Source organism: Chelon labrosus, assembly GCF_963514085.1.
Source record: "Chelon labrosus genome assembly, contig: SCAFFOLD_238, whole genome shotgun sequence".
In the NCBI taxonomy this organism is placed as follows: Eukaryota; Metazoa; Chordata; class Actinopteri; order Mugiliformes; family Mugilidae; genus Chelon; species Chelon labrosus.
This window is the reverse complement of record NW_028181654.1, coordinates 1-27,000: the sequence shown is the minus strand read 5'-3', so window position 1 is coordinate 27,000 and position 27,000 is coordinate 1. Positions and strand designations below refer to the sequence as shown.

Genomic DNA, 27,000 nt, shown 5'->3' with positions numbered 1-27,000 from the left:
AATATGCTTTCTTGAAGATTTCGGGAAACAAACATTGAGAACAGGACAGCAAATAAACAGTGACTAATTTACACTGATCAGCCATAACATTATGACCGACTGGTTATAACCACTGATCACGTGAATACCACTGATTATCTCATTATCATGGCAAATGGGAGGGTGAGGTAGATTAAGAAGCAAGTAAACATTTTTTACTCAGACTTGATGTTAAAAATTTTACAATTGGAAGAATGTGAGCGTCTTTGACCAGGAGCTGATGGTGATAGTTAAATAACTGGGTCAAAACATCTAAAAAAACTGCAGCACTTGCGGGGTGTTTAAGGTCTGCAGTGCTCAGTGAATTGCTGACAGGGTTATGTCCCACCAAGGTTCACTGATGCACATGGGGAACGAAGGGTGGCCTGTTTGGTCTGATCCTGCAGACGAGCAACTGTAGTTCAAATTGCTAAAACAGTTAATGCTGATTCTGATAGAAAGGTGTCAGAATGCACAGTGCATCACAGTTTGTTTTGTGTGTGTCTGTGCTGTACTCTGACCCCTACAGGAGCTGCCTGCAATAGGCACGTGAGCATTCAAGCAGAAGCAATGGATGGAGCCTGCCTGGTCTGATGAATCAAGTTTTCTTTCACATCATGCTGTGTGCCTATGCACCGCTCATCTGGGGAACATCAGGCACCAGGATGCTTCACCTGCAACAACGTTCAGGTGCTGGTATGTGTCAAAGTAACATCCACATAAATACCAGGACCCATGTTTCCCAGAATAATGTTATATCAATGTATCAACGTCAGTCACTTCACCAGTGGGTGGTTTTAATGTTGTGGCTGATCAGTAAATATCTGAAGTCATAGCATTTGATTTCTGCCTATATGTGATACGTTTTCTTGATTTTTTTCCATGTTTAAAAGCTACTTTATCTCTTGTACTTCCAAATGTTTTTAAACCAGTGTTTATCTAATAAAAGGAACCCAAGATGAGCTTTAAGCATCAGATGAATTTAATCCTGAGCTTGTTTATCCAAACCCGTCTATCCTTCTTGAGACCTCTTCAGCATTACCCTTCTTCAACCTGCTGTCAGATATATTCTAGGATTCAACCTTGTTCCTTTTCTCTCTTACATCAGAACAATGGTGTTAAGCTGTGAGTCCGACACGTGGTCTAAACATCCAGATCCATATGGGTCAGCGGTGTCCTTGGTCTGAGTGTCTTCAGCGTTCTCAGTTGAAGGATCAGCAGCAGGTTCGTCCTCTAGATCAAACTGTGTGCAACAAAGAGGAATTAAAATTTCTGTAAATTTAAAAGATAAGCAGTAAAACAACTATAAGCGTCAAATTTGCTTTAACTAAGGAAATAGATTCGAGCCTCCTATTGGATAGTTACTGCATGGGTGATTATCATTCAGCTGGCAACAAGTTATTTAACCCCAACTGATGCAATGAGTAGCTTCTCATTTCTTACACAACCATGTTGAAAGACACATCCTGTGGTCGTTGAAAAGATGTTAGTCAGTTTGAGAAGGGTCAAATCATTGGAATGCATCAAGCGGAGAAAAGGAGATTGTAGAAACTACTAGAAAATTGGGTTAAGAACTGTCCAACACATTATTAAAAACTGGAAGGATAGTGGGGAACCATCGTCTTCAAGGATTATTAATATTAGAGTGTGTGACCTTATTTTTTTGGTGGTGACTTTTGTTTTTGGCCAGACAGTGTATTTGTGGACATACAAGACCAAATTATGAGCACTGGGTTTGGAGAAATGAAAACATGAATTCCAGGGTAAAAGACCATATCCCATTTGTGACAGGATTGAGGTAGTACTATGATCAATATATCATAGTATTACTACTAGTGAAAACAAAGGACTTTTAAAAGATATAGCAACATAACCCTTACTACTGAATTTGACAGCTTCAACAAACGCATAATGAGTTTCATAAGGGTTATATCAGCTGGTTTCCTCCTCTATGAATCTTTATTATTATAATCTAGTGCCATCACTCACACTGACGTTCTTCTCTGAGAGGTTGGATGTCACTGCAGCCTCGCGGAGCTCCACAGAGCCCCAGTTTAACCCTCCAGACCGGGTATCTAAGAAGGAAGCATCTTCTTCAGCTGCATCACCACACACCACATCATGAGCAGTCTCATCTGTATTGACCACTAGAGGGGCAGCTCCAATTGCATCCTGGTTGTCACTCTTTTCATTTTGACTGTCTGCACTACAGTCAACTTTTGTCGACCCATCTTCCACTTCTTTCATTTCTTGCTCAGGGATTTCAGCCATAATTTCACGTGGAGGTGTGTTGAGTTCTTGTAGTTCAGTATTCCCCAAATGCTCCCCCTCTTCTTCCTCTGGATGATGATTTGATTCTGGGTTACCCACTTGTTCTGGACCAGGCACTACGTCTCCTTCAGCCTCACAGCTTTTTTCCTCTGGGCAGCCTGGATCACACACAGCATCTGTCCCATCTGAAGCAGTGGCAGGGTCATGGACTTCAGTTTCTGTTCTGTGTGTTGACAGAAAATGTTACTCAAGGAGGTAACAAATGACATGTACACCTGTTACAGTTATATGTCTATTTTGTATTTTGCACATACAGTATTGTTTTTAAGTAATTTCACTTTAACCCAAATCTCTTTTTGCTTAAAGTGCTCATTGACACAAACAGATAAAAATTAATCCATTCAAGTCAGATGGGTTTGCAATAAACCTCAGTAAGGGACATTTGCTTTGTAATTTGCAGTTTTTGAATTGTAATATCTGAAATAAACTCCTCCCTGGTGGTTGTGATGTAAACTGTGGGACACAATGAGCTGTCGGGTCTCTCTGACTCACTGAAAGAACACACATTCATTTTGCATTTATTTAGATATTGATCTTGCGTGACACTAGTTCTTTCAGAGACCAACACAGAGCTCAGATTAAAACTTAACCTCTTGTCCATATGAATAATCTGTGCTGTGCCATTAGTGTCAGTAAAGACAAGTCACCAGTAATTAAGGTAAAAAAAAAAGACACTGGTCATTGTTGAGAAACTTAGCTCCACGTGGCTATTTTGCACACATAAATATAATAACCTCACTATTTTATGAGAAAAAAATTGGAGGAAAGCAAAATCATGTCACAGGTGCAGTCATAATCCAATAACAGACTACTGCATGCCACAGACACAGGTATTTATTTGCTCACCTCAGAGCAAGAAGTCACTCTTACTCAAAACATTTAAAATGCTGACATGGCCACATGATGCTCACGTGCTGTAGTATATTTTTATTTTATTTATTACTCATATTCAGTGAATTCATTTGGTAATTTTGTTAATTTTTTTTATTTATTTATAATTTTGTTAACAGCTACAAGGACAGACTACACCTGTACTGTAGTGGTCACTTGTGACTGGCTTGATCCAGGTCTGAACAGGGCCTTAGATCTTTAACTATTACAACCACTGAAATTTTTTTTAAAACATCATACATAATTTAGTGTAAAGTAACACAGTTCTACCACTGCTTGCTGACATGATAATAGAAAAAAGTAAACAAGATAACCTAAAGATGTAAGATTAAAATGATGCTGACCTGTCATCCCTTCCACTGCGACTGGGCAGAAGCTTTAGCTCTACTTCTTTCTGCTCTGTGATGCCATTTGCTAGGCTGACAAGAGGTGAGCATGGTAAAGGTGAAGATGTATTCTCTCCCGGAGCCACAGCGTCAGTTGCGTTATCACAAATCTGTTTCTCAACTCTCTTTGTTCCATTTTCAAGTTTCTGTGTCAGTAAAAACTGACTCCTCTCCTTCTCTGACAGACCACACACGCCCATTCTTCGCTTCTTTTTGGCCGGTAACCCTCCTGCTGACTCCTTTGTTATTTCCTTGACTTCAACAATGCACATGTTGGTGGGTTCTGCTTGGCTGTTTTCTTGATTTTCCTTTAAATTAGAGTTCTCTAAAGCCGGTTCACAAGATCTGTCGCCCGCTTCACAAATTGGCAAGAACACCTCCTTTTTCTCCTTGTCCTTCATACTCTTGTTGGTATCATTATCTACATCTACCTGAGTGCTCTGCAGCTGAGAATGATAGCTGGGATTGGTAACAGCTGTCTCTTCTTGCTGTGTTACTGCCACATTAGTTGCTTCTGCATGTTTGTCTTTGAGACATCCATCGGGATTTGCAAGACAGGACTCTTCAGCTGCTTCATCCTGTTGATTTAAACTGATAGCACATTCCTGCAGTGGGGACTGGGGACACTGTAGGAGTGTGGCAACACCTGCATTATCTGCTTCAGTGTCCTGAAAATAAAAAACAAAAAACAGTCAAACAGTTTGGCTTGATATGATATAGACGAAGGTTCTGATTAATCACTTAAATTACCAGTTGATGGAGAACAACCTGAACATCATATATCGGGGAAATTTCATCACTTGGACATTCCCTCTTCCTTGACCTGAGTGAGTGAGTCCTGGGTGGAGCTGAGTCCCCTTGAAAACAGATGGATTTATTATGTGATAAAAGACTTTGAGTGGGTTTAACTGTGAGTGATTAACTCTTAAATTGATGCCATTAATGTTAAAGTGAAGCAATACACTTAAATCTAACCAAATTTGTCATGTCATCATGAGTTAAAAAAAATATTTGCATACTTATTTACTCTCACTTGCCAGTTACATTCACACATAACAGTACTGTTGAATTGTATTGTGTTGTATTGGCACATATTTCTATTATTTATTCCATTATACATGAAGAAAATATTTAGGTGAGGACTGTTATATTAGTTTTCACTAGTGTACATAATGTTTTGGCATGTGAATGCAGTTCAACAGCTAAATCAGCACATATTAGTATCTACATTTACCACTGGTGTTGATCTTTGGTTTCCCTTTGGCCATCTTCTCTTACTAAAAAAAATAAAAATAAGTTAAAGAAAGGCATGGTGACGTGGTATAAAGCTTCAACGTTATCTTCATTGTTAGCTTAAACCCAACTAATTTCTCAATGTATTTATTAGCTAGCAAACACATTTAGCCTGTGTATTGACAAACTGTTTACAGAAGGGTTTACCAAGTGAAATTGTCTGTTACGACTTAAATAATTCATTTACACTGATTAACTTAACAACTATTAACCCGTAGACATTTTTATTTATTTTTTTAAAGTGTAGTTACATTTCCCCCGAGGGAAAAAAACACACAACCTACCTGATGGAACGTTAGGTTTTACGTCATTAATGGGCGTGTTTCGTCCAGCCGTAAAGCACGGTGCGCGTTGCCAGGAGAGACGCAATGTAGGAAGTAAATTCCACAGTGTGTCGTTCTTCTTGTTTTGATAACTCGAGCTAGACGTTAAAATACACCTGTTTCTGTCCTTAAACCTGGTTTGTTGTAACGCGGTTGTGTCGGAGCAGCATTCGACGTGAATGACCGATCACCCGTAAAGCTATTAAGATTACGGTACGTGAAACAGACATGGTAAACAGCCTGTGTGGACATTCAGTACCTATCGTTATATTGTGTATTGTTCTTGCAGTTAGCTAACATGAACACACAAGACGTTAGAGACGTTGGACTAGTTAGATTTATTAGCTCAAATTACACAGAATGGCTGATAATGAAGTCTGTCTGTCCTGACCGTACAGTGAATGGTCCTGACTCAGCTGCTCCAGTCATGGATAGTGTCATTTAACTAACCTCCTCTCCTTACTCCATGTTTTACTCGGCTCCATTAATTTAACAGGTATTAAAAGTCCATGAGTCGCAGTCGGAACCCCCCTCCTCGGGGTCAAGGGGCAGCTCGAGCCAAACAGGTAACACCCGTCATGTTTGGTAATGTGCTTTATGAAAGCTATCTACTGTTAATATACACTCACTTGACAAAACATTAGGCACACTAGTGAAAACTGATGCATTGTAATGTAAAAGTATAAGATTATATCCTCCATCATGTTATAGTGCTCAGTTTTTGTTGAAACAGTGTTTGTGGTGCTGTTAATTTTTATTGAATAAAACAAAAGGTGTTTGTTGTCCAAGTTAGCCCACTGTCTAAAATGGGGTTCCCAAGCTAACATAAACTTGTGTCGGTACAACGCAATACAATTCAGTAGCACTACAAACCACAGCCTCCATTCTTGAAAATGACATTTAGTAGAGATTTAGTGTGGGACTGATATATCAGACTGCATTTGTTTTTACTAGTGTTCCTAATGATCTGTCAAGTGAGCGTGTCAACCACAGTTGTGATGCAGCGGCTCTGTCCTTACCTGTCTCTCTCTGTGTATTAGATGGGGCTGCTCCTTGACCTGTCCCCGGACGGAGGGATGGATGATGAAGGAAATGATGACGAGCTGGAGGCAGAGCTGCTCAACCTGGTGGGAGGGGGCGGAGCAGGAGGAAGACCACAGGGGAAGAAAGGTAAAGGGAGACACGAGGAAGACATTTCTTACCCACACTAAACTACAGTCTTTTTCTTCTCATCCGTACACAAGTTCTCTAAATGTGCTACATTTATAAATGATTGTGCTTGTGTGTATTTATTTGTGTTCAGCTCCTGTTGCCATGGCTGAAATTGAGCGTATGGCAGCTCTTTGTATGAAAGACCTGGATGATGAAGATGTGGGGGATGAAGACTTGGAGGATGATGAAGATCTGCTGGTAAAACACACACACACACACACACACACACACACACACACACACATGCACACACCTGACTGATTAGTTGGTATGAAATATTTTGGCAGCTATAGATTAGTATGTTATGCCACATATTCTCTTTCCTAGCTGTGTTTTGTCTGTGTCTTTGTCATGTGTAATGTTTAATGGCTGAAAATCTTGTCTTTCTAGAATTTTTGTCCAACTGAAAATTTTACTAATTGAGAATATAATGAAGAGAGAAATTACAATATTGTCTTTTATTCCACTTTATATCCATAATATTCTGCATAATATAATGGTGCTAACCTAAGCGGTCGAATTCTTTTAAATGTCTGTATTTTCTTCTGAACTGTATACATTGCTGTCTCCATACATAGGCAGAATTGAATGATGTTTTGGAGGATGATGAGGAGCAAGCTCCTGCTCCTACTCCTCCTGCTGTCACACCGACTGCTCCTAAAGTGAACGTCGCTTCCCACTCCTCTCCTGCTGCTGCACCCAGTGGTGGAACTGGGTTGGAGTCCCGTCTGTTGGAGCGCATTGAAATGTATAAGACAGCCATATCCAACGCCAAGGCTGCAGGCGAGACAAGCAAAGCCCGGAGATATGACCGTGGGTTAAAGGTAAAATGAAGAAGAGTTCACCTCATTTGAACAGCCCCACACACACCGTCTTCGTTCAAATCCTTTTCTAAACCTTTGTTTAGAAGTTTGCTCTCTCTTTCTAATTTAACTCGATTTTATGCTCTTCTTTCTTCAAACCTAGACATTACAGTCCATGTTAACATCTGTCAAGAAAGGAAAACCAATCAACGAAGAGGAGATGCCTCCTCCTGTAGCTCTTGGAGGGAAGTCAAATGTTGCGGCAGAGTCTGAATCGGTGAAGGAACGACAGCCAGAACCCGCGTTGATGCCCTCCCCTCCCATCAATCAGAAACCTCTAAGGGAGGCTGCACCAACACCTCCCAATAATAAGCCAATGCACTTGACTCCTCCCCAAAAGCCCACTGCTGCCATCACTCCAGGAACACCTGCCATTTCTCCCCTCACCCCCAGCCAGCCTGATGGTCAGCACTCAGGTAAATGTACAAACGATGAAATAATCGTGGATGCATATAAGTGAAAATGTGGTGATAGTGATCTACGCTGAGGAACATCAGAAATGTATCTGTCATCAAATGAACAATCATATGGGATTTAATGATTATTGGAAATCTTATTTGTTCCATTTGACAGAATTACTCAACAAGGTGGAATAGTGGATTAGATGATATATTATTCTTTTGTCTTCCTCAAGATGCTTACCATGATTTGAAACCTGTGTTTTTTTAATTGCGGACCAGAATATAAGTTTAATAAATTACTTCTTCTAAATGCGTAATTATACCTTAGGTTTTATACTGTATAATCAAGAAATTCTTACTGGTTACTGCTCAAACAGACTGTCACATTTGAATCATCTGCTCTCATTTTATTGTTTTCTCTCATTTTGACACAAACACATGCGTCCTTGGCTCCATCCAGAGCTGAAACAGGCAGTGTTGAACAGACAGAGAGAATACAAGATGGCTGCCATAGAAGCTAAACAGAACGGCAACATTGACCTGGCCAAACAGCACTACCTCACTGCCAAGGTAAAACAGCCGACGTCAGATTGATCTTTTGAGCAAATCCGTTTCTGTAATGCTTCCTGAAGAAAGTCAGGTGTTATACTGTTGACTTGATTTATATAGAAGCTCGATACTCTGCTGGAGGCGCTTGATCGAGATGAACCAGTACACCTGAGCTCACTGCCTCCTCCTCCTGGTCAGTATAACCCAGTTATCGTATCTTACTCTATAGTGGTAGATTGAGTGGTATCCATTTCCTGTAGCATCTAGTGCCAGTTTCCCTAAATAAAGTTGGTTAAGGATTCATTTTAAAATCATTTTTAAATCGAATTAAAGAACCCTTTTAGGTTTATCAATCTCCAGATGTATGCAAGTAGTACACATCTTAACAATGTTATGCTATTATTACGGCCACACAGATCCTGAATTGAACATTGAACAACTGAAGCACATCTGCTCAATAGACTGGAATCCTGCTCAACTGATTCTCGTTCCCTGACCTTATCCTTTAACAGGGCAGCTAATAATTTACTTAGTGATTGGGAAACAAAAAATATAGATGGACTGAAACTCATCTTCTTGAAATAAACTACTGGATGAGCAAGACAAATAAAGAATATAAGATAAACACCATCTTCAGACTGTTCCAGGCTGAGTATCCTCTCTTATACCTTTTAGCTCCTCTTCAATGCCTCCTTTCCCTCATTATTATTTTTATCCTATGCATTGAAGGACATCCTTCTGATATTCCTCTCTGGACCAGAAACAGCTGTCAATTGTTGATATTTCAAAGGCTTTGGACACTGTTGGCCGATGCATTATACAGAACAATTGCACTGTCTTGGTTGTGAGGATTTGAATCAGAAAGCTTGTATTGATCTCACAGTGTTTGCATATAGTAGTAGTAGTAGTAGTAGTAGTTCTTATCAGAGATTCTGTAAATATTGAAATATTACACTATTATCTGTATTGTGTATGGAAAAACTAGGCTGTGCCTATGAGTAACAACAAGCTTACACAATTTCAAGACGTTCTCTGCGAGTGAACGCCGTAAGAATTAGATGAACTGCAAACATTTGTAAAGCCTCACCCCATTAGGTGAACTAAACGGTTGATTTTTTTGTTTTTTGATACATGTAATAGTAACCTAAATCGATCCATGCACTTCTGTCTGATCGTCTCTAGGAGACGTAGTAGCAGAGCACCGTGCGGCTCCTCCTCCTCGGTCTGCCCCCAAACCTGCTGCCCCTGCTGCCCCTGCTGCTCCTGCAGCTCCTGCTGCACCCACTCAGACGGCCACTGCTGGTAAGACTGCAGGAGACTTGATCCTTTAACTAATTTGCATAATGACAAAAAAGGGTATCAATTTAAAGATAAAGTGTGTGTTTTTGTTTTTGCCTTGGAAAGACCTTCCTGCTCCCAGCAGTTTGGCAGAAGCCCTACAGCAGAGGATGGACATATACAAATCAGCAGCAGAGGGAGCCAAAAGCAAAGGAGACGATCGGAAGGCTCGTATGCACCAGCGCATTGTTAAGGTACACGTCATGCCCTTAAAACACTGTGACTAGTGATTTAAAGGCTAATGTGCCCATGTGCTTCATACTTACTGCTAAATACAGCTATTCGTCACACACCTCATATTCCTGGCTCTGTGCTGCTTGTGGTTAAATGGCATGACTCATTTTATTTTTGACTCAAAACACTCTGTTGCTTGCACTGTAACTGTTATTATTGCCCCTTTTGACCTACCAGAAAAATCTGCATTGAGGTCTGTGTTGTTCCCTCGGGATTGTTGAAAGTCACTGTGAAAATTTTTTTGGAAACCTGTTAATTAAGCTGATTTTGCTGAGGCAGGATGAACAGAAGATACATGACCATGGAAAAAAAAAATGTTGTGAGGCATATACTGTTTTTGTTGTGAATTGGAACCACACTGACGACATTAGTCTCCATCTGGGTTGTACTTTTATTGTTTTATATTTGTAAATATATATTCCCAAATAGGTATTTTCCCCCCAGTTTGGGGATGACTGAATGATTTTGTGTTTGTTGTATTGTTGTAACAGTTGCAATTAATGAATGACAACAATGCCTGTCACGGAGAAGTTAAAATATTGCAGATAGAGTAGAGTCATTTTCCTGTAAAAAGAATCATCCATAATGGCCTCTTTTTTTCTTTTTCTTTTTTTCAATAGCAATATCAGGATGCCATCAAAGCTCACAAAGCTGGCCGACCTGTCAGCTTGTCTGATCTACCTGTACCACCAGGTAACTTTTTGAATTCAGGACTTCACTTCTAGGACAACGCATGTAGTTCATTCATTTCAACGTTGCTCCTTTAGGCTGTCCACCACTTCAGGGCTCGGAGGGGGGTCAGCAGAACTTCATGGGAGTCCTGGAGACCGCTATGAAAATAGCAAATCAGGATGCAGATGCAGAAGATGATGATGATGATGAAGAGGATGGACAAAGAGAGGCTGCCAAGGTGAAAATAAATAAATAAATGACGCCACTGCCAAATGGTCAAATTACTGTTGTGCTGCCAAGAAATCTGATTTCCTCTGGACCAGACTAAAAAGAAATGATTTATTGTGCTCCGTTCCAGCTAATGTGGCTTCTGTGGCAGGTTATTCATTCAGCACTACTCTCTATTCTGCACAACATTTTCATGCTATTAATCAGGGATATTAATACATTAATTTAGAGAAATGATGTAAGCAGTGTAAATATTTTTGAAATGAAAATTGAAAAATGAAAAAAGGACAATACTTCACCTTGAAATCTGCGTGTGTGTGCATAGCGTTCGTCTAATTGTCCTCATATCTGCAGCCTGCAGTGCGTCCACCTGCCCAGAAAGCAAAGTCTCCAGCTCCTCAGGCCCCTGGAGGCGCCTCCGCTCAAAAACTGGGACCTAAAGGTGTGTTCACAGTGCGGGTTTGTGTAAGAGTGGTATGCACCTGCTTGCCTACGCGTATAAAATGTGTCACAAGAGGCGTTTGAGTGTTACACAAGACAAAGTTTTCACTTCTTTTTCTCTTAATTGTCCTCATAGCCCAGCAGCAAGTGGATTTCCTGTTGCTAAGGCGACAGGCTTTTATGCGTGCCGCACTGCGCTCCAAACAAATGAAGGTAAGCTTTGGACTTTTTTCTTTGCTGTAGAAAAAATAAAAAATCATTGCTGGATGTCTTTTCCATAGCTGCCTGTTCTTTTATTTAAACATCTGTTGATCTGTTTGTTTGTAGGACATGACGGGGGCAGCGCAGCACCTCAGACATGCCAAGGGACTGGACCCCATGATCACTGCTGCCAAGTCTGGTCTACCTGTTGACATCACCAAGGTAAATAAATATAGTGTCATGCAAAGACACAAATCAGCCATAACATTATGACCGACCGATGAGATTGTAATAATACTTGCAGAACTTTTAGAGGTATGGCAGAGTTCTATCACAGCTGACATGTAAATCCTTCCAAATGTTACATACACATATACATGCTTCTCTATGTATAGATTTGTGTTTTTGCTTCAAAAGTGTTTATTTATGGAGGGTAATTTGTATTTAGACTACTAAAAACACCTCGTCATCCACACCAAGGCATAAACCTTCAGGACTTGTGGAGACATGAATTACAGCTGGCAGAGGTGATTACATACTCGAGTCAATTAGATCACAGAGGTGAAATGTGACAGAAGACTGGGAGGAGGGTGAGAGGAAGAAAAACAAAATAAAACGAATGAATACATTTTAAAAATGCAGATGGAGATGTGCATTTGAGCATCAGAACTGGACCACGGAGCGCAATATTAGTCAGGTGGTCGTAATGTTACGGCTGATGTGTATGTGTTTGTGCATTAAACAGTTTGTCACAGCAGCTGAATGTGTGAGACGTGATAACACAACTGTAACTGGAATAGAAGATGATAGGAAGGAAACGTGGGGTGAAATCAAAACACCTGGTCTCGCCCTCTGCGTGTGTTTGTGTGTGCGTACACGCGTGTGTGTGTGTGTGTGTGTGTATACTGTATGTGTGAATATTTTTAGCATCACTCCAATATTCACGTTTCATATCGATGTCACACCTCCCATATGATTTCTATTCATTTTGCCATGCTTTTATTTAACTTTGCTTCATAAAACCCAGTCTTTTGCTCTGACTCAGTGCCACTCTAATTACCAGGAATATTATGCTTGTGCCTCTGTTAGTTTGTCTTATTGTCTGTCAGCAGGATATCACACGAGCATAGAAACCGATTTTCATTTCTAGTGGACAGACGGATTTGAAATGCAGCACAAGTCGATGAGATTTTAGGTCAAGTCTAATCTGGGGCTACCAAAAGATCATAAAGAAAAGAATTGTAACGGTCTAGTTATCTTTTAATTGGACCGGTCGAAGTGTCTTTTTTTTTTTTATTTCATGCAGATTCTAGAGAACATTTCTATTTTTCATTATTTACACCCTTCTCACCACATTCTTCTCACAGATTCCAAATGCTCCGGTAGGTGAGGAGGACTACACCCTCTCTCGCTCCCGTACCTCTCCTGTCTCCCCTCGCTCCAGTGAGCAGTACCATGGCCTTATGGATCTTATGAGAAAGCAGCATGAGGTTAAAAACACCTTTCTATTCGTTTTTAAGTGCTTTTTATTTGAAAATGTACCTTGTAAATCTCTCAGAGACCGGCTTGCATTTTAATTTTAATATCATGTAGTAGTTTAGCCTTAAAGATTGCTCATTGCTGTTCTGGCTGTGCAGCTTTTCTTAAATCATTTCAAATCACAGTTGTTGTGTGCATTTTCTTACCTGCACCTTCTTTTGTTACATCTCGACCAACAGAAATGTCTGGGCTATTCTCACCAGTTCACACAGTTGGGCAGCGTGGCTGAGGCTTTAAAGTAAGAGATATTTTTTTTATTTGCGTTCTTCTTTTATATATGTTGTGATTCGTAATACGAGTTTGGTCAAGATTAAATAATTAATAATTATTATTAATAATTATAAATTATTAAATCAAATTAAGTTGTTATTAATCAAGATTAATATTACGGGGCACCACCCTGCTTACAGGGAACCTTGACCAAATGTGATACAGTCTCAAATCATAAATGTTGAAGTCATGAACTCCGAGCACAGACTCTCTCAACCAGCTTGACACAATATAAACACACAATAATCACTAGGAGTAGCTTACTTTAAGTACAAATAAGTTTATTACAATAAATGTTAATCAATTAACAATATCCAATCCACTTAACGTACTCTACAAACTACTCGTAATCATAACATTCCAACACGGTGATGCAGGTATGTGTGTGCGTGTGTATGTGTGTATGTGTGTGTGTGTGTGTAAATGAGGACGGGGAAAAGGGGGGAGGAGCGTGGTGATGTAAGGAAGGAGGAGGACAAAAGGGGAGAGGCAAGATGGCTGACTCCGCCCACGAGTGGGTTTACGTCACCAATGATCTTTGCCCCGGAAAATGGCGGACAATTCAAAATGGTGTGGCTGATGGCGTGCTGATCAGCCGACAACCACGTGGTTATCACTCAAAAGAGAGAGGGAGATTTACCGCTGGGTAATCTAGCTCTCCTTGACTAAGTAGAACCGAGAGGGTCCACGTGTAGCCTATAGGTATGTATGTGTGTGTGGGTGTGTGCGTGCGTGGTTAGCGGAAAGCTCCAAGGGAGGAGAGAAAAGCAAAGTTTACCAAGCGGATCTCGTGAGGATCACGATGATTGTCTTTTATCTGTCCGGAATGGATAGACACGGACAGATACGAAGCAATCACCCGTTTCACACACGAGAACAAAGGAGCACGGCGGCTCACACACTCTAATTACACGATAACAACACTGGCGGACTCGCGGTCCGTAAACACAGCAAATAAAATAGGATCACACGAAATGCAAATAAAATAAAGATAAAATAAAATCCTAACTCTGCCCAGACGTTAACCTCTTACTTGGTGATGAAAGGGGGAGCGGATGGCGTGTGTCCTTGCGTCGTTGCGATTCGGCTCCGTGCGGCTCGAATACGACGGGTCCGTTGTGCGCGTCGCTGGCGGACAAACGGCGGCTGATCCTCGGCGATGGCGCGGGGGAAATCAGCGAAGTCGACTGGGTGAAGAATCTGGTTCTTCCTTCTGCAGGCACCGAGGGATCGCAGCAGCGGCGTTCTCGGGAAGTCCGGATAGTGGCTCGGGTTGAGCGTAGGTAGAATACAGGAATCTAGTCTCGTCCAGCGAGGTGAAGATGGCGTAGTCTCTTTGCGTAACGTTACGTTTGTACCTCCAAGGTAACGAAGTTACAACGGGAAGCAATGTGTTCAGAGTCTGCGGGGTTATTTATATCCAATTTGACGTCATAGAACTCTGCGGGAGTTCTGATGGCACTCAGCCAATCAGAGTCAGTGGGTTGACTCTGCTGGATATTGTACCTGGTCATAAAACCGCTAGGGCTGATGGGAAACGGAGTCCCTTTAGGACTCCCTTTGTTCTCCCAAACGTGCTGGCAGGCTTTATGAGTTACAACAGGCCTCACTCAGGCTTTGTGGGCCCAACAATCCCCCCTTTGGTCTGAAGAGTGGGGTGCTGGCCACAGTGTTCAGAGCAAATCCAGGGCCGAACAGTCTCTGTTGTTGTTAATAACCAGATGGTTATGCAGTCTATCTTCACGATGAGGGATGAGGGTATAGTCCATATTCCTGAGTGTCAGAAAAGGGTTAAACAATCCGAAGTTTCAGAGGTTCGTCTGGGCAGACGAGGCACATCTGGGCAGATGATTTCTAACTAATCACAATAAATTTAACATCACATTTTAATACCATGAGGTATATCGCCTTAACCTTCATATTCCAACATTACTAAGATACTAATGTAAGAAAAGGGAAAAAGAAAGAAAAAGGAAAGGCAAGGTGATTAGTCATTGACTTACTCTCCCAGTGGGCTGGGGTTAGTCAATGGAGAAGGCACAGACTGGAGTGCAAAACGTGGTGGCACGAGGAGGAGAGAATCCAGTCTGGCCTGTAGGTTTTTGGATGTACTTGTACATAGTGTATGCAACAATGCAGTGATGTAGACATTGTGAATGAGGTAGAGGAGGGGTCTACATCATGGTCTGCACGTGTTGGTGGTGTATGAGTGCACCGTTTCTCCAAAACCGAAATTTAGTACAGACCTTAATCTATAGATATCTGCCTTTCCGTGGTTGGCAGAATTAAAATTAAGACTATATCTAAATTTTAGGATTTACATGAAGTGGTATTGCACTGCCAAGACTGTACGCTAGATGCTGTATGGGATTAGGGCATGCTAGTGGATGGGTTAGGCATGCAACTGTGTTAGTAGCGTTACAGGTGTACTATATACAGTTTACTTCTCATGGGTGGAAGCAGCTTCATCCTCGGGGGTTGAAGGCTGATCCCCCCTTTTGGCGAGAGCAGGTGGTTGGAAGGGCTTGATCTGATTTGAATGGACCCATTTGTATGTCGGCATTTGATTCGGTTTTGAGGTCCTTATGCGGTATGCTACAGGTGAGAGCTTACCAACGATCTCGAAAGGTCCTGACCAGCTTGGTAGGAATTTCTTGGAGACTCCTACTGGTTTGGCGAATCGGAAGTAGAGGACTTTATCCCCTACCTGGTGTTCTCTGTGCGACGCCTTCCTGTCATAGTAGGCTTTGGCTCCCTTGGCGCTTGCCTCCAGGTTCTCCTGGGCCCAAGCGAATGTGGCTCGGAGGTGGCTCTGTAGATCGGCGACGTAATGGTGTGCCGTATAGGCTGTTGCCACACTGACATCCTCTGGTTGATACAGAAGGTGTAGCGGAAGAGTCATGTCCCTCCCAGTCATCATCTCAAAGGGTGTGACTCCGGTGGAGCGGTGTGGGGTGGACCTGATGGCCATCAGCACCAGTGGGAGTTTCATGTCCCAATCCTTACCATTGCTACTAACATACTTTTTTAGCATGTTCACAATGGTACGGTTGGCCCGTTCGACCTGACCTGATGACTGGGGGTGATAGGGAATGTGAAAACTGACCTGTACGCCTAAAAGTTCGTACATGGTGGTCATGACTGTCGAGGTAAAATGGGTACCACGGTCTGAATCTATAGAGAGGGGAAGCCCCCAGCGGCTGAACACGTGGTTTAGCAAGAGGACAGCGGTGGTTGTGGCCGTGTCGTTGGGTGCCGGAAGACACTCGACCCATTTTGTGAAGGCGCAAGTGACCGTGAGAAGGTACTTGTTCCCTCTTGAGGATTTTGGCACTGGACCAATCCAGTCCACTTGAAGGTGGGACCAAGGGAAAGTGACACCCCTGCTCTGAAGTGGGGCTCGGTTCAGTGGGTGTGATGGCTGGAACTGACAGCAAACCAGGCATCCCTTGATATAGGACTTGACATCCTTGGACATGGATGTCCAGTAGACCACTTGTTGGAGGGTCTGGAGCGTGGACTTGTAACCCCGGTGGCCTCCGACAGGGGAGTCGTGCGCATGTGTTAACATTACACCCCTATGGTCCGTGGGGACGACCCAGCGGGCCGGCCCCTGGCCATTGTGGCTATAGACCAACAGGCCCTTTTCCAGTTTCAAGTGTTGCTGTTCGCGATGAAGGGCACGAAGCTCTTTCACTTCCACTGGTGAAAGTGTTGAGGGCTCCTGCGTTGATGGTTCCATTATCAGTTGTCGAACAGCTTGAATGACTGGATCTCGTTCCTGCATAGTGGCCAAGTCAGCATCATCAGGCCTTCGGCCCAAGTGCAGTGTCTGCTCACTGATTTGCGTGTTTTCCTGCATCTCCCTTGCTTGTCGGCGGGTGATTGCGTTGACCACATGAGTGTGGAGGACAGGGAGCCATTCCTCTTGGAGCTCCCAGGTCGTGCCCTGTATTGCACCCAACTTCGCCAGGCGGTCGGCTTCATCGTTGCCGTCTTTGTCTGGCCCCGAAGTCTGGGAGTGACCCTTGACCTTCTTCCAGTACACTGTCATCCCTCTATCTGCAACCAGTTGATCACATGCCAAGAAAATTTCAGAGTGTTTAACCTCTTTGTTCCTAGCATTTTTCATGTTGTTTATTTTCCATATGGGAAAATGGGAAATGAAACTGTGACGAGCATAGTTAGAATCAGAACAGATCACCAACTGGCTGAAAGCCAGCTTAGCAGCTTGTTGGAGTACAATGAGTATTGCGGCGACTTCCGCATACTGACTGGTCTTTCCGCCTAGTCGGTAGTTATTTGGCTCGTCAACCGCACGGTTGACCCAAACAACACCAACTCCGGCTTGTGTCTGACTCTCGTGGTGAAACGAGCAGCCATCCACGTAGACCATCGGGAGCCCGAGACAGACATTTTCATCATGATAGAGATGGTTGGATGGCGGAGATGGCATAGTGACAAGCGGAGGTTGGGAGCTGGATTGCTCCTCACAGTCGCAATGGTGGCAGTCAGCCAGACCTTGGCCCAGGGTCATTTTGTGGTTTTGGGCATACTTGACCTCGATGTCGTAGCCCTGTAATGCCATCATCCATGATGCTACGCGGCTGTTTGATACCTTTCCATCCCTTAACCGCTGGCTGTTGAGGAAAGTGACCGGTTGGTGACATGTCTCAATGATAACTTTCTGTCCCCCAATGTAACTGCGGAAATGCTCAATTGACCATACAGTGGCAAGGAGGGCCTTTTCGCAGTCCGAGAATTTGATCTCTACGCTGCTCAAAGGTCGACTCGCATAGGCGACAACTCGCTTGTCTGTGTCATATATCTGAGCCAGTGCTGCACTGAGACATTGGTTGGAGAAGCTTGCTTCAAGGTGAAAGTCCTTATCTTTATCAGGGTATGCCAGGCAAGGTGCCGAGCAGAGTTTCTCCTTCATCCAGCAAAAAGATCGGTTTTGGGGGTCCCCCCATTGGAAGACTTGGTCTTTCCGAAGAAGTTCAGTGAGGGGTTTAGCGATCTCAGCATAATCCTCGATGAACTGACGGGAGTAATTGCAGACCCCCAAAAAGCTTCTGAGTTCCGACACATTGGTCGGCGGTTTGATGTCTTGGATGGCTCGGATCCTCCCCGCTTGGGGTTCGATGCCATCTCCTCCCACGGTCAACCCCACGTACTCGACCTTACTGCGACACCACTGGCCCTTTGACAGGGCCAGCTTAGCTCCTGCGGCGGCAAGCTGGGTGAGTACATGTCGGATTTCGCCCAAGTGTTCTTCAAAGGTTTTGCTTCTCATGAGGATATCATCCACGTAGATGAGATTTCCACGGGAAGCTGCATCACTCATGGCCTTGTGAAGAAAGATATTAAACTCAGCTGGGGAGTTTGAATATCCAAATGGGCACCGGTTCCAGGTGTACTGACGGTTGCCAAAGGAAAAGGCCAGCTTGTACTGGTCAGTTGGGTCTACCTTCATCGTCCAGAAACCGTTCGCCACATCGACGGTGGAGAAGAAACAGGCATCTTTGATTTTGGCTAGCTCCTGGTCCAAGTGGATCATGGGCCAGCGAGAAAGGGGAACCTGTTTGTTCAGTGGACGGTAATCGATTGTGAGCCGCCATTTGCCAGTTGGTTTCAATACTGGCCAGATGGGTGAATTATAGGTCGAATTACATTCCCTAATGATCTGCTTTTCAAGCAACTTGTCGAGGATCTCTTGGATCGACTCGTATGCGGCCAATGGAATTCTGTACTGCCGTACAAATGTTGGCGGGGCATGAGGATCAGTGGGAATGCGGACCGTATGAAGATCAGTGACCCCGCAGTCTTGGGAGTCCTTTGAGAAGATAGCCTGGAAGTCGCGAAACAGTTCTCGCAACGAGCTTTTCTGTTCTTCCGTGGTCAAGGCATCAGCTTTTTCCAGTTGTTGGGCAATCTCGGACTCGAAGCCAGGGTAGGGTTCCTCTGTCATGGAGCAGACTCCTCCACCAGCTAGGACTCCCTCTTGTGGCTGAGTCACGAGAGCATACACCAACATGTCGCCTCCAGCACCAAGGGAAGCACTGCAGATAGCTTCATTTTGGAGAGATTCGTGACGGGCAATGGTGATCATTTTTGTCGGGTACGTTGAGAAAACGTTCCCTTGGTCGCCATCTCTGGCTAAGGAGGGCGGAAGCTCTCCGATGACAGGGATTGACAACTCGAAATCGTGGAAAGAGTAATCGATTAGCATGCCCAACGGTTGTCTTGCCTTCACCTGAATTGGGTTTTGGGTCAGATTTTGCACCAACAAATATGCTGATCGATTGTCCACTTCGAGAATTGGGGTACCGCAGACAGTCAGGTTGAGCTCGAAGAACCGTGACAGCGGTTGGAAGAATGCTTGAGAATTGGGCATTGTCTGTCCCTTTAAGATCATCAGGCGGATGGGAGCACCTGTCGTCCTTGCGGGAATCGTCCCATCAACTTCACTGGCAACCTGACACGCTTGGGGAATTGTTTGACCCGATACCATGTGCTGGGGTTCCATGCTTAACGAGTGTTTGTCAGCTCCCGCTTGTGACCACAGGACTTGATTGACTGTGTCAAGCTGGGCTCCCAGTCTAACAAGTAGGTCAGCACCCACGTGGACTGGGATTTGGAGCTGGGGAACCACACTCATTCGGTGCACCACTTTTCTCTTTCCTATCTGAATGGTGAGGACGCACACCCCGATCGCCTTAAGGCGAGTCTGTGGCGACTCTGCGGAAAGAAGGTGATGACTTTGTTCTGTGAACCCAGTTGGGGTGCTGTACAGCGCCAGCTCGTCGAGCAAGCCTTGGCTGATCGCGGACTTCTCGGACCAGAGGGCCAGGAGCGCATCTGGGATTAAGGTGTCATTTACGCGTACCCCACCAACCACATGGGGGGTATATAAGGTCGGATTTGTGTTCTTCAGAGAACACAGGAAGGACTCGTGGTCCTGGAAAGGGATCTGTTCCCCGGTTTGTGACTGTGTTGGAGTCGTGGACCGCAGGGACGGATCAGAACCGGGATTAGGCTCTGGAAAAGGCATGAGCATTGGTAAGGGTCTAGACTCTTGGATGACAGCAACCTGTCCACCCTTGACTGGTGGGTTACCCCTTGGATTCAGGGGCCTTGGCGTGGATACCTGAGCCCATATGTGTCCGCGGTGGCAGTCAATGAGTGGGGCCAGCCGGTCCAGCAGATCCTGACCAATGAGCAATGGTTCTGTGTCGACAACACAGATGTAGATGGGATGGACCAAAGTCATGTCCTGGAAAGTGATGTCCAGCCAAGCGCGTTTGGTGATGGGGGAGCTGTCCTGCGTGTAGCTAGTGATGCTAACATTGCAGGTTTCTGTTTGCAACGGCTTGCCGAGTGAGAGCATTGCTCTAGCAACCTCTGCAAATGTGTCGGAACACATCAAGCTGATCTCTGAGCCTGAATCGAGGAGGGCAAGTGAGTTGATGCACCTCCCTACGACCACCGATGTATATATCCGACGGGCATTACCCTTGCGAACCAGGTCACCCAAGAAAGTCAAGAATGGAGGCGGTGACGTGTCAGGAGGAATGGTTGGGAGGTGTGAGTCGACCTGCCTTGGCTCTCTTCCCCACCCGACAAAGTACACTTTGCCTGCAGGGGGAAGAGGGTCTTGGCCTAGTCATGCCGATGGTGGAGTGGGATCCAGTCCCTTTGAAGGGTCGGTTGGTGACGGCAAGCAGTTGGACTTTCCCAGCTCCTTTACTGCCTCCGTCAGACACTTCTTGACCCAACCTTCCATTTCCGTCTTCAGGCTTTCCCCCGTGGAAGAGTCTAAAAACTTATCCTTACCTCCTCCTCTTTGGTTTCCATGTCTTGGCTTCGTGTCGAACCATACTTTACCTTTTTGTTGGGAAGTGTTTCCCCACCTTGGCCGGAATGAATCTGGAGGATGGTTTCTCTGGTTCCCACCCCCCTGGTGCTGTTGATTATTTGGTGGACGAGGTGTTCGGTGTTTCGGAGGGCCTCTATTGTTCACCTTGGCCCGAGGCATCTCATTGCCCTCGAGCGTCAAGTGAATCTGCTCTGGTGTCTGAATGCTGAGCACCCTGGAGTCATCTTCCCGACTCCGGCCTGGTCGTATGCGCGTTTCCCACACCATTTGTGCATATCTCCTTATTTCCTGCATGGAGAGGTGGCCCGACCGACAGTACATTGTTACGTCGAACCTCACGCTGTCGTGGAGGTTGTGAAGGAAAAGAGAACGGAAAGAGCGTTCCTCTTCCAGACCCGGTGCATTGCGCCCTTGGAAGTATGCCGTTCGTAGCCGGCGGTAATACTCTCGTGGGGGTTCAAACTTCTTCTGCGTGATTGCAAGGGCGCCGAGAGTGGCCGAAGTCTCGTCCATGTAGGGAGAGTATTCCTCTCGCAAAGCTCCGCAGAGGGAGGGGTAATGGTCGCGAGTGTCAGCTGGGAGGGTTTCCATGAAGGCGTGGACACTCCTAGCTGTAGTCTTCCAGATGAGCTTCAGCTTTTCCCGAGGAGTGGCATTGGGCAAGTCGACTAGGCAGCGCTCGATTTCCCGAAGGTAATCGTCGATGTTGGACTCTTTATTGCTAGGATCATAGCGCTCTATGTCCTTCGCAAAAGATTCCAGGTGACGTGTGCGCAAACCTGTCTGTCTGTGGGGCCACTCCTCTGACTCCTCGGATACGCCGTGGTCACTGAAGTCGTCGTAGTGATGAGGCCGACCTGGAGAAGGAGCCAGGTTGGGGTGTGGCCGAAGACTACGGAGTGGCAGCGGACCCTGAGCTTGGGAGTAGTCACCCCTTCGCCGTGGGGACGTACTACGGTCAAGGTTCGCCGACGTGCGGCTAAAATTGGAGTGAGGCGGACCTCTAGAAGGCAAGGCACTTGTGTCCTTGAAGCGGAGTGGCGGGGTTGTCTGGTAGGTGTCCAGACAGATTAAGTCAGCGACGACATCAAGGGCCGCTCGACTACTAGTAGGCGGCCTCCGGCTAGCTGGCAGGTTTGGCTGGGCTGCGTGGAGCTTCTGGCGCAGTTCAGCTTCTCTCGCTCGTGTGGCTCTGAGCTCCTGTTGCAGCCGCACAGCTTCATCCTGCTCAACTGAGGCCTCTCGGAGCAGGCCTGCTCCGGGCACACTTAAGGGAGGACCCTCTTCGAGTTCAGGTGCCAGGCGGCGGACCTCCTGGTCACTCGTGTTGCCAGTTGGTTTTACCTGGCTGGCTGGTTGTTCTCCGCGCTCCTCATCCTCATCAGTTCCCGGGCGGACGTGGTGGAGCTGCTCAACCAAGGTACGATTAGCCTCCAGTGTTTGAACACTTGACTCCCGAGCACGGTCTCCCTCAGCTTGGATGCTCTCGTGCTCCAGACGTAAACTCTGGTAGTTTTCCTCCATTGCACGGACCCTATGTTGCAATTGCGAGACCTGATCTTGGTGCTCCATGGCTTGCAGCCGAGATTTGTGCTGGTGGATGAGGAAAATCTGGCCCAGAACATCGGGGATGGTGCGGTCAGGTTTTCCAACCGGGTTATTGACATACTCCAGCAATTCTTCCAATGCCTTATCACAACTGCTGATGTCATACCCACAAAGGCTGTCTCTTTCATCTAAGGAGAGACGGAGGAGGGCAGCGACCGCATCCTGCAGGGCTGGGTCACTCGCCCCCTTAGGGCCCTCAGCACCAGCAGGTGGGGGTCCTTGATGACTCATTTTTAGGATCAGTAAAAGTATTAGCCTTACTATTTACTCCTAAACAGCTGTTTCTCACAACTGCGCAGGTAATCTCGACCTGCGGCTTACACGTGTGTTAAAGTGTTAGGTAATATTAGTTGGTAACTTTGACAAGTATGGTTAGCAAACTTCTAGTGCAAAACACTGAGAAAAGGAAAAAAAAGGGGAACTTGCTAACCTACGTACTAACCACTGATGTAACACCTCACAATGCTGTGTTGGCAGCGCAATGAAAAATAAAATTTTCAAAAATTTCAAAAAAAAAAAAAATGTTTTTTTTTCAAAAATAAAAAAAATAATTATTGCACAGAAATATTATGACAAAGCTGGTAATATTGATGAGCCTCACACGGGGCACCAAATGTTGTGATTCGTAATACGAGTTTGGTCAAGATTAAATAATTAATAATTATTATTAATAATTATAAATTATTAAATCAAATTAAGTTGTTATTAATCAAGATTAATATTACGGGGCACCACCCTGCTTACAGGGAACCTTGACCAAATGTGATACAGTCTCAAATCATAAATGTTGAAGTCATGAACTCCGAGCACAGACTCTCTCAACCAGCTTGACACAATATAAACACACAATAATCACTAGGAGTAGCTTACTTTAAGTACAAATAAGTTTATTACAATAAATGTTAATCAATTAACAATATCCAATCCACTTAACGTACTCTACAAACTACTCGTAATCATAACATTCCAACACGGTGATGCAGGTATGTGTGTGCGTGTGTATGTGTGTATGTGTGTGTGTGTGTGTAAATGAGGACGGGGAAAAGGGGGGAGGAGCGTGGTGATGTAAGGAAGGAGGAGGACAAAAGGGGAGAGGCAAGATGGCTGACTCCGCCCACGAGTGGGTTTACGTCACCAATGATCTTTGCCCCGGAAAATGGCGGACAATTCAAAATGGTGTGGCTGATGGCGTGCTGATCAGCCGACAACCACGTGGTTATCACTCAAAAGAGAGAGGGAGATTTACCGCTGGGTAATCTAGCTCTCCTTGACTAAGTAGAACCGAGAGGGTCCACGTGTAGCCTATAGGTATGTATGTGTGTGTGGGTGTGTGCGTGCGTGGTTAGCGGAAAGCTCCAAGGGAGGAGAGAAAAGCAAAGTTTACCAAGCGGATCTCGTGAGGATCACGATGATTGTCTTTTATCTGTCCGGAATGGATAGACACGGACAGATACGAAGCAATCACCCGTTTCACACACGAGAACAAAGGAGCACGGCGGCTCACACACTCTAATTACACGATAACAACACTGGCGGACTCGCGGTCCGTAAACACAGCAAATAAAATAGGATCACACGAAATGCAAATAAAATAAAGATAAAATAAAATCCTAACTCTGCCCAGACGTTAACCTCTTACTTGGTGATGAAAGGGGGAGCGGATGGCGTGTGTCCTTGCGTCGTTGCGATTCGGCTCCGTGCGGCTCGAATACGACGGGTCCGTTGTGCGCGTCGCTGGCGGACAAACGGCGGCTGATCCTCGGCGATGGCGCGGGGGAAATCAGCGAAGTCGACTGGGTGAAGAATCTGGTTCTTCCTTCTGCAGGCACCGAGGGATCGCAGCAGCGGCGTTCTCGGGAAGTCCGGATAGTGGCTCGGGTTGAGCGTAGGTAGAATACAGGAATCTAGTCTCGTCCAGCGAGGTGAAGATGGCGTAGTCTCTTTGCGTAACGTTACGTTTGTACCTCCAAGGTAACGAAGTTACAACGGGAAGCAATGTGTTCAGAGTCTGCGGGGTTATTTATATCCAATTTGACGTCATAGAACTCTGCGGGAGTTCTGATGGCACTCAGCCAATCAGAGTCAGTGGGTTGACTCTGCTGGATATTGTACCTGGTCATAAAACCGCTAGGGCTGATGGGAAACGGAGTCCCTTTAGGACTCCCTTTTTTCTCCCAAACGTGCTGGCAGGCTTTATGAGTTACAACAGGCCTCACTCAGGCTTTGTGGGCCCAACATATACATTTTATACTAGATGTGTTATTGGCAGATGTGATGGAATTTAAAACCTACTCTCCTACTTTAAACTTGAGTCAAATACAAGTGTAACTGGAGTCACTGAATTAACTACCTGTCAGAAACAATTAATTAACTAAAAACAACAGTGTAAAACCCAAAGAAATGTAAGGATCTGTGTATTTTCATCTCGTAATTGCCGTGACACATCAAGCCGACAATCTGTCCTGTCAGACCGAAGACTTTTTTGTTTTACATCTTATCTAATCTGAACATTCAAATAGACAATTTCTAGAATGAAAAAATGCAGGCCAGCTCACCTCCCAGCTTCTGCTGTCCCAGAAGAGTTATGTCCTCTCATTCAGTTGCAGAATGTATATGCTAGCTGACCACTGGGTGTAGTCTTCGCAGTTCAAGTGTCAGTTTTTATCACCAGATTTATTTGGCATTCTTGTGTATATTAAATTTCATGTCTGTCTCACCCAAGGTCTGAGAAGCTTGTTGAGGAGTGTGTGAAGAGCATAGAGATACTGAAGAACGCCCACGCCAAGGGTCATCCAGTCCCTAAGTGCCGCACAGAAGAGAGGACCTTCAACTCTGTCAAGTCAGCAACAAACTCACAGAATACAGTTCCATTCATAACTTTATAACATTATTCGGATGGTGATGTCAGTGAGTTCGTTTGTTGACTCATTGTTAGCTGTTAGTGAAATATCATGACAGTTATTGGATGATGGTAAAGTTAGCTTAATCAAGACATTGAGCATATATTGTATATACACTCACTTGCCAAAACATTAGGTACACTAGTGAAAACAGTGTCAGAACGGTGGTCATTTAACTGGATGATCATTTTCGAGGATGTAGTTTGTGTTGTTGTTAAACTGGACTGATTTAAATACGAAAGTGTTTATGTTATTTAGTCCAGCCCACTGACTAATATGGGGTTGTCAAAATAGTAGAAACATGTGTTCGTACAAAATATCAAAACGCTTGAATCAACAGTTCTGTTATTTAATTAATAAATGCTGAATACCATAACCTTCATTAGTGAAGGACTTCTATATTAGAACCAATTGTTTTCACTAGTGTACCTGATGAACTGACGTGTATGTATAGTGTACAGCGTCGCGACTGTTTGGCACATTTCAGAATTCAGTGACAATTCTTTAAAAATCAAATGTACAGAACTACTATCAAAAATGAAAATGTTACTGTATTAATCATACCCCAGATGATAGAATTCATTTGTTCACAGGTCACTTGCTCTTTAGGCACTTTTAGCTGTTATCTGATATTATGTCAATGCCCCAGCCCAAGTTAGAAAATCAGTCTAATATAAATATTATTGTTTTATTAGATTTCATGACACTTGTCCTGAATATTTAATTCTCCACATATGCATCAGTTTTTTAATTTTGAAAACAAATCATTCGACATATAAAAGGATTGCTTTCCCGCACTAGAGAGTCAGATGAGTCAGAGTGACTCACTGTGACTCACTCTGGCTCTGCTCCAGTATCACCCCAACCTAACGGCAAAGTGACTCCAGCAGTGACTCATTCCACAGTCAGAGCTGCTTAGCTCCCAGTGAGGCTGACTGTTTGTTCTGTCACTCATGATGCTGGTACTCAATGGCCATCACGGCTGTTTTTTTCTCTGCAGGATCCACCAAAACCTATCACCTAATGACCTGATGCTGTACATCATCCGAGGCATCAACCTTCCAGCTCCGGCAGGTACTGAAGTTAGCTTCATCTTTGAAATGACCAGACAGTAATCTGTCAAAGCTACGTGCAGTCACACATGCCTACTCTCCCTACAGGTGTCTCTGCTAATGATCTGGATGCTAGTGTAAAATTTGAGTTTCCTTTTCCCAGCTCGGTAAGAATCTTTCCCACTCAGTGATTGCAGATGTGCAACTCTCCGTGCATTTAGATTTGTTTTAATGAATTCATTTGTGTGTGTGTCTGTGTGTTTAGGAGGAGCCTCAGAGGGACAAAACCGGCACAGTAAAGAACAGCAGCAGCCCAGAGTTTAAAGAGCAGTTTAAACTCAGCATCAACCGTGGCCACCGAGGCTTCAAAC

The 27,000-nt window shown here is 44.5% G+C and overlaps 2 protein-coding genes across 2 annotated transcripts; one reads left to right on the top strand and one right to left on the bottom strand.

The window, feature by feature from the left end:
• Positions 1 to 872: 872 nt before the first annotated feature.
• Positions 873 to 4,027, bottom strand: LOC311509825 (uncharacterized protein; the record flags this gene model as incomplete). Its single annotated transcript, XM_084575262.1, has 3 exons — positions 873 to 1,261; positions 2,008 to 2,512; positions 3,585 to 4,027. The coding sequence occupies 3 exons, from the start codon at positions 4,025 to 4,027 to the stop codon at positions 1,118 to 1,120; spliced, it is 1,092 nt and encodes a 363-aa protein (XP_084431388.1). The 3' UTR covers positions 873 to 1,117.
• Positions 4,028 to 4,401: 374 nt separating this feature from the next.
• On the top strand, positions 4,402 to 26,996 carry cc2d1a (coiled-coil and C2 domain containing 1A; the record flags this gene model as incomplete). Its single annotated transcript, XM_084575261.1, has 21 exons — positions 4,402 to 4,453; positions 5,739 to 5,808; positions 6,283 to 6,412; positions 6,546 to 6,652; positions 7,033 to 7,278; positions 7,421 to 7,733; positions 8,179 to 8,288; positions 8,388 to 8,460; positions 9,450 to 9,569; positions 9,672 to 9,799; positions 10,460 to 10,532; positions 10,607 to 10,749; positions 11,094 to 11,181; positions 11,317 to 11,393; positions 11,508 to 11,603; positions 12,749 to 12,871; positions 13,100 to 13,158; positions 25,400 to 25,516; positions 26,578 to 26,651; positions 26,738 to 26,796; positions 26,895 to 26,996. Coding segments are annotated over exons 2-21 (2,295 nt in total), but the record flags the coding sequence as incomplete, so codon positions are not given.
• Between the last annotated feature and the right edge of the window lie 4 nt (positions 26,997 to 27,000).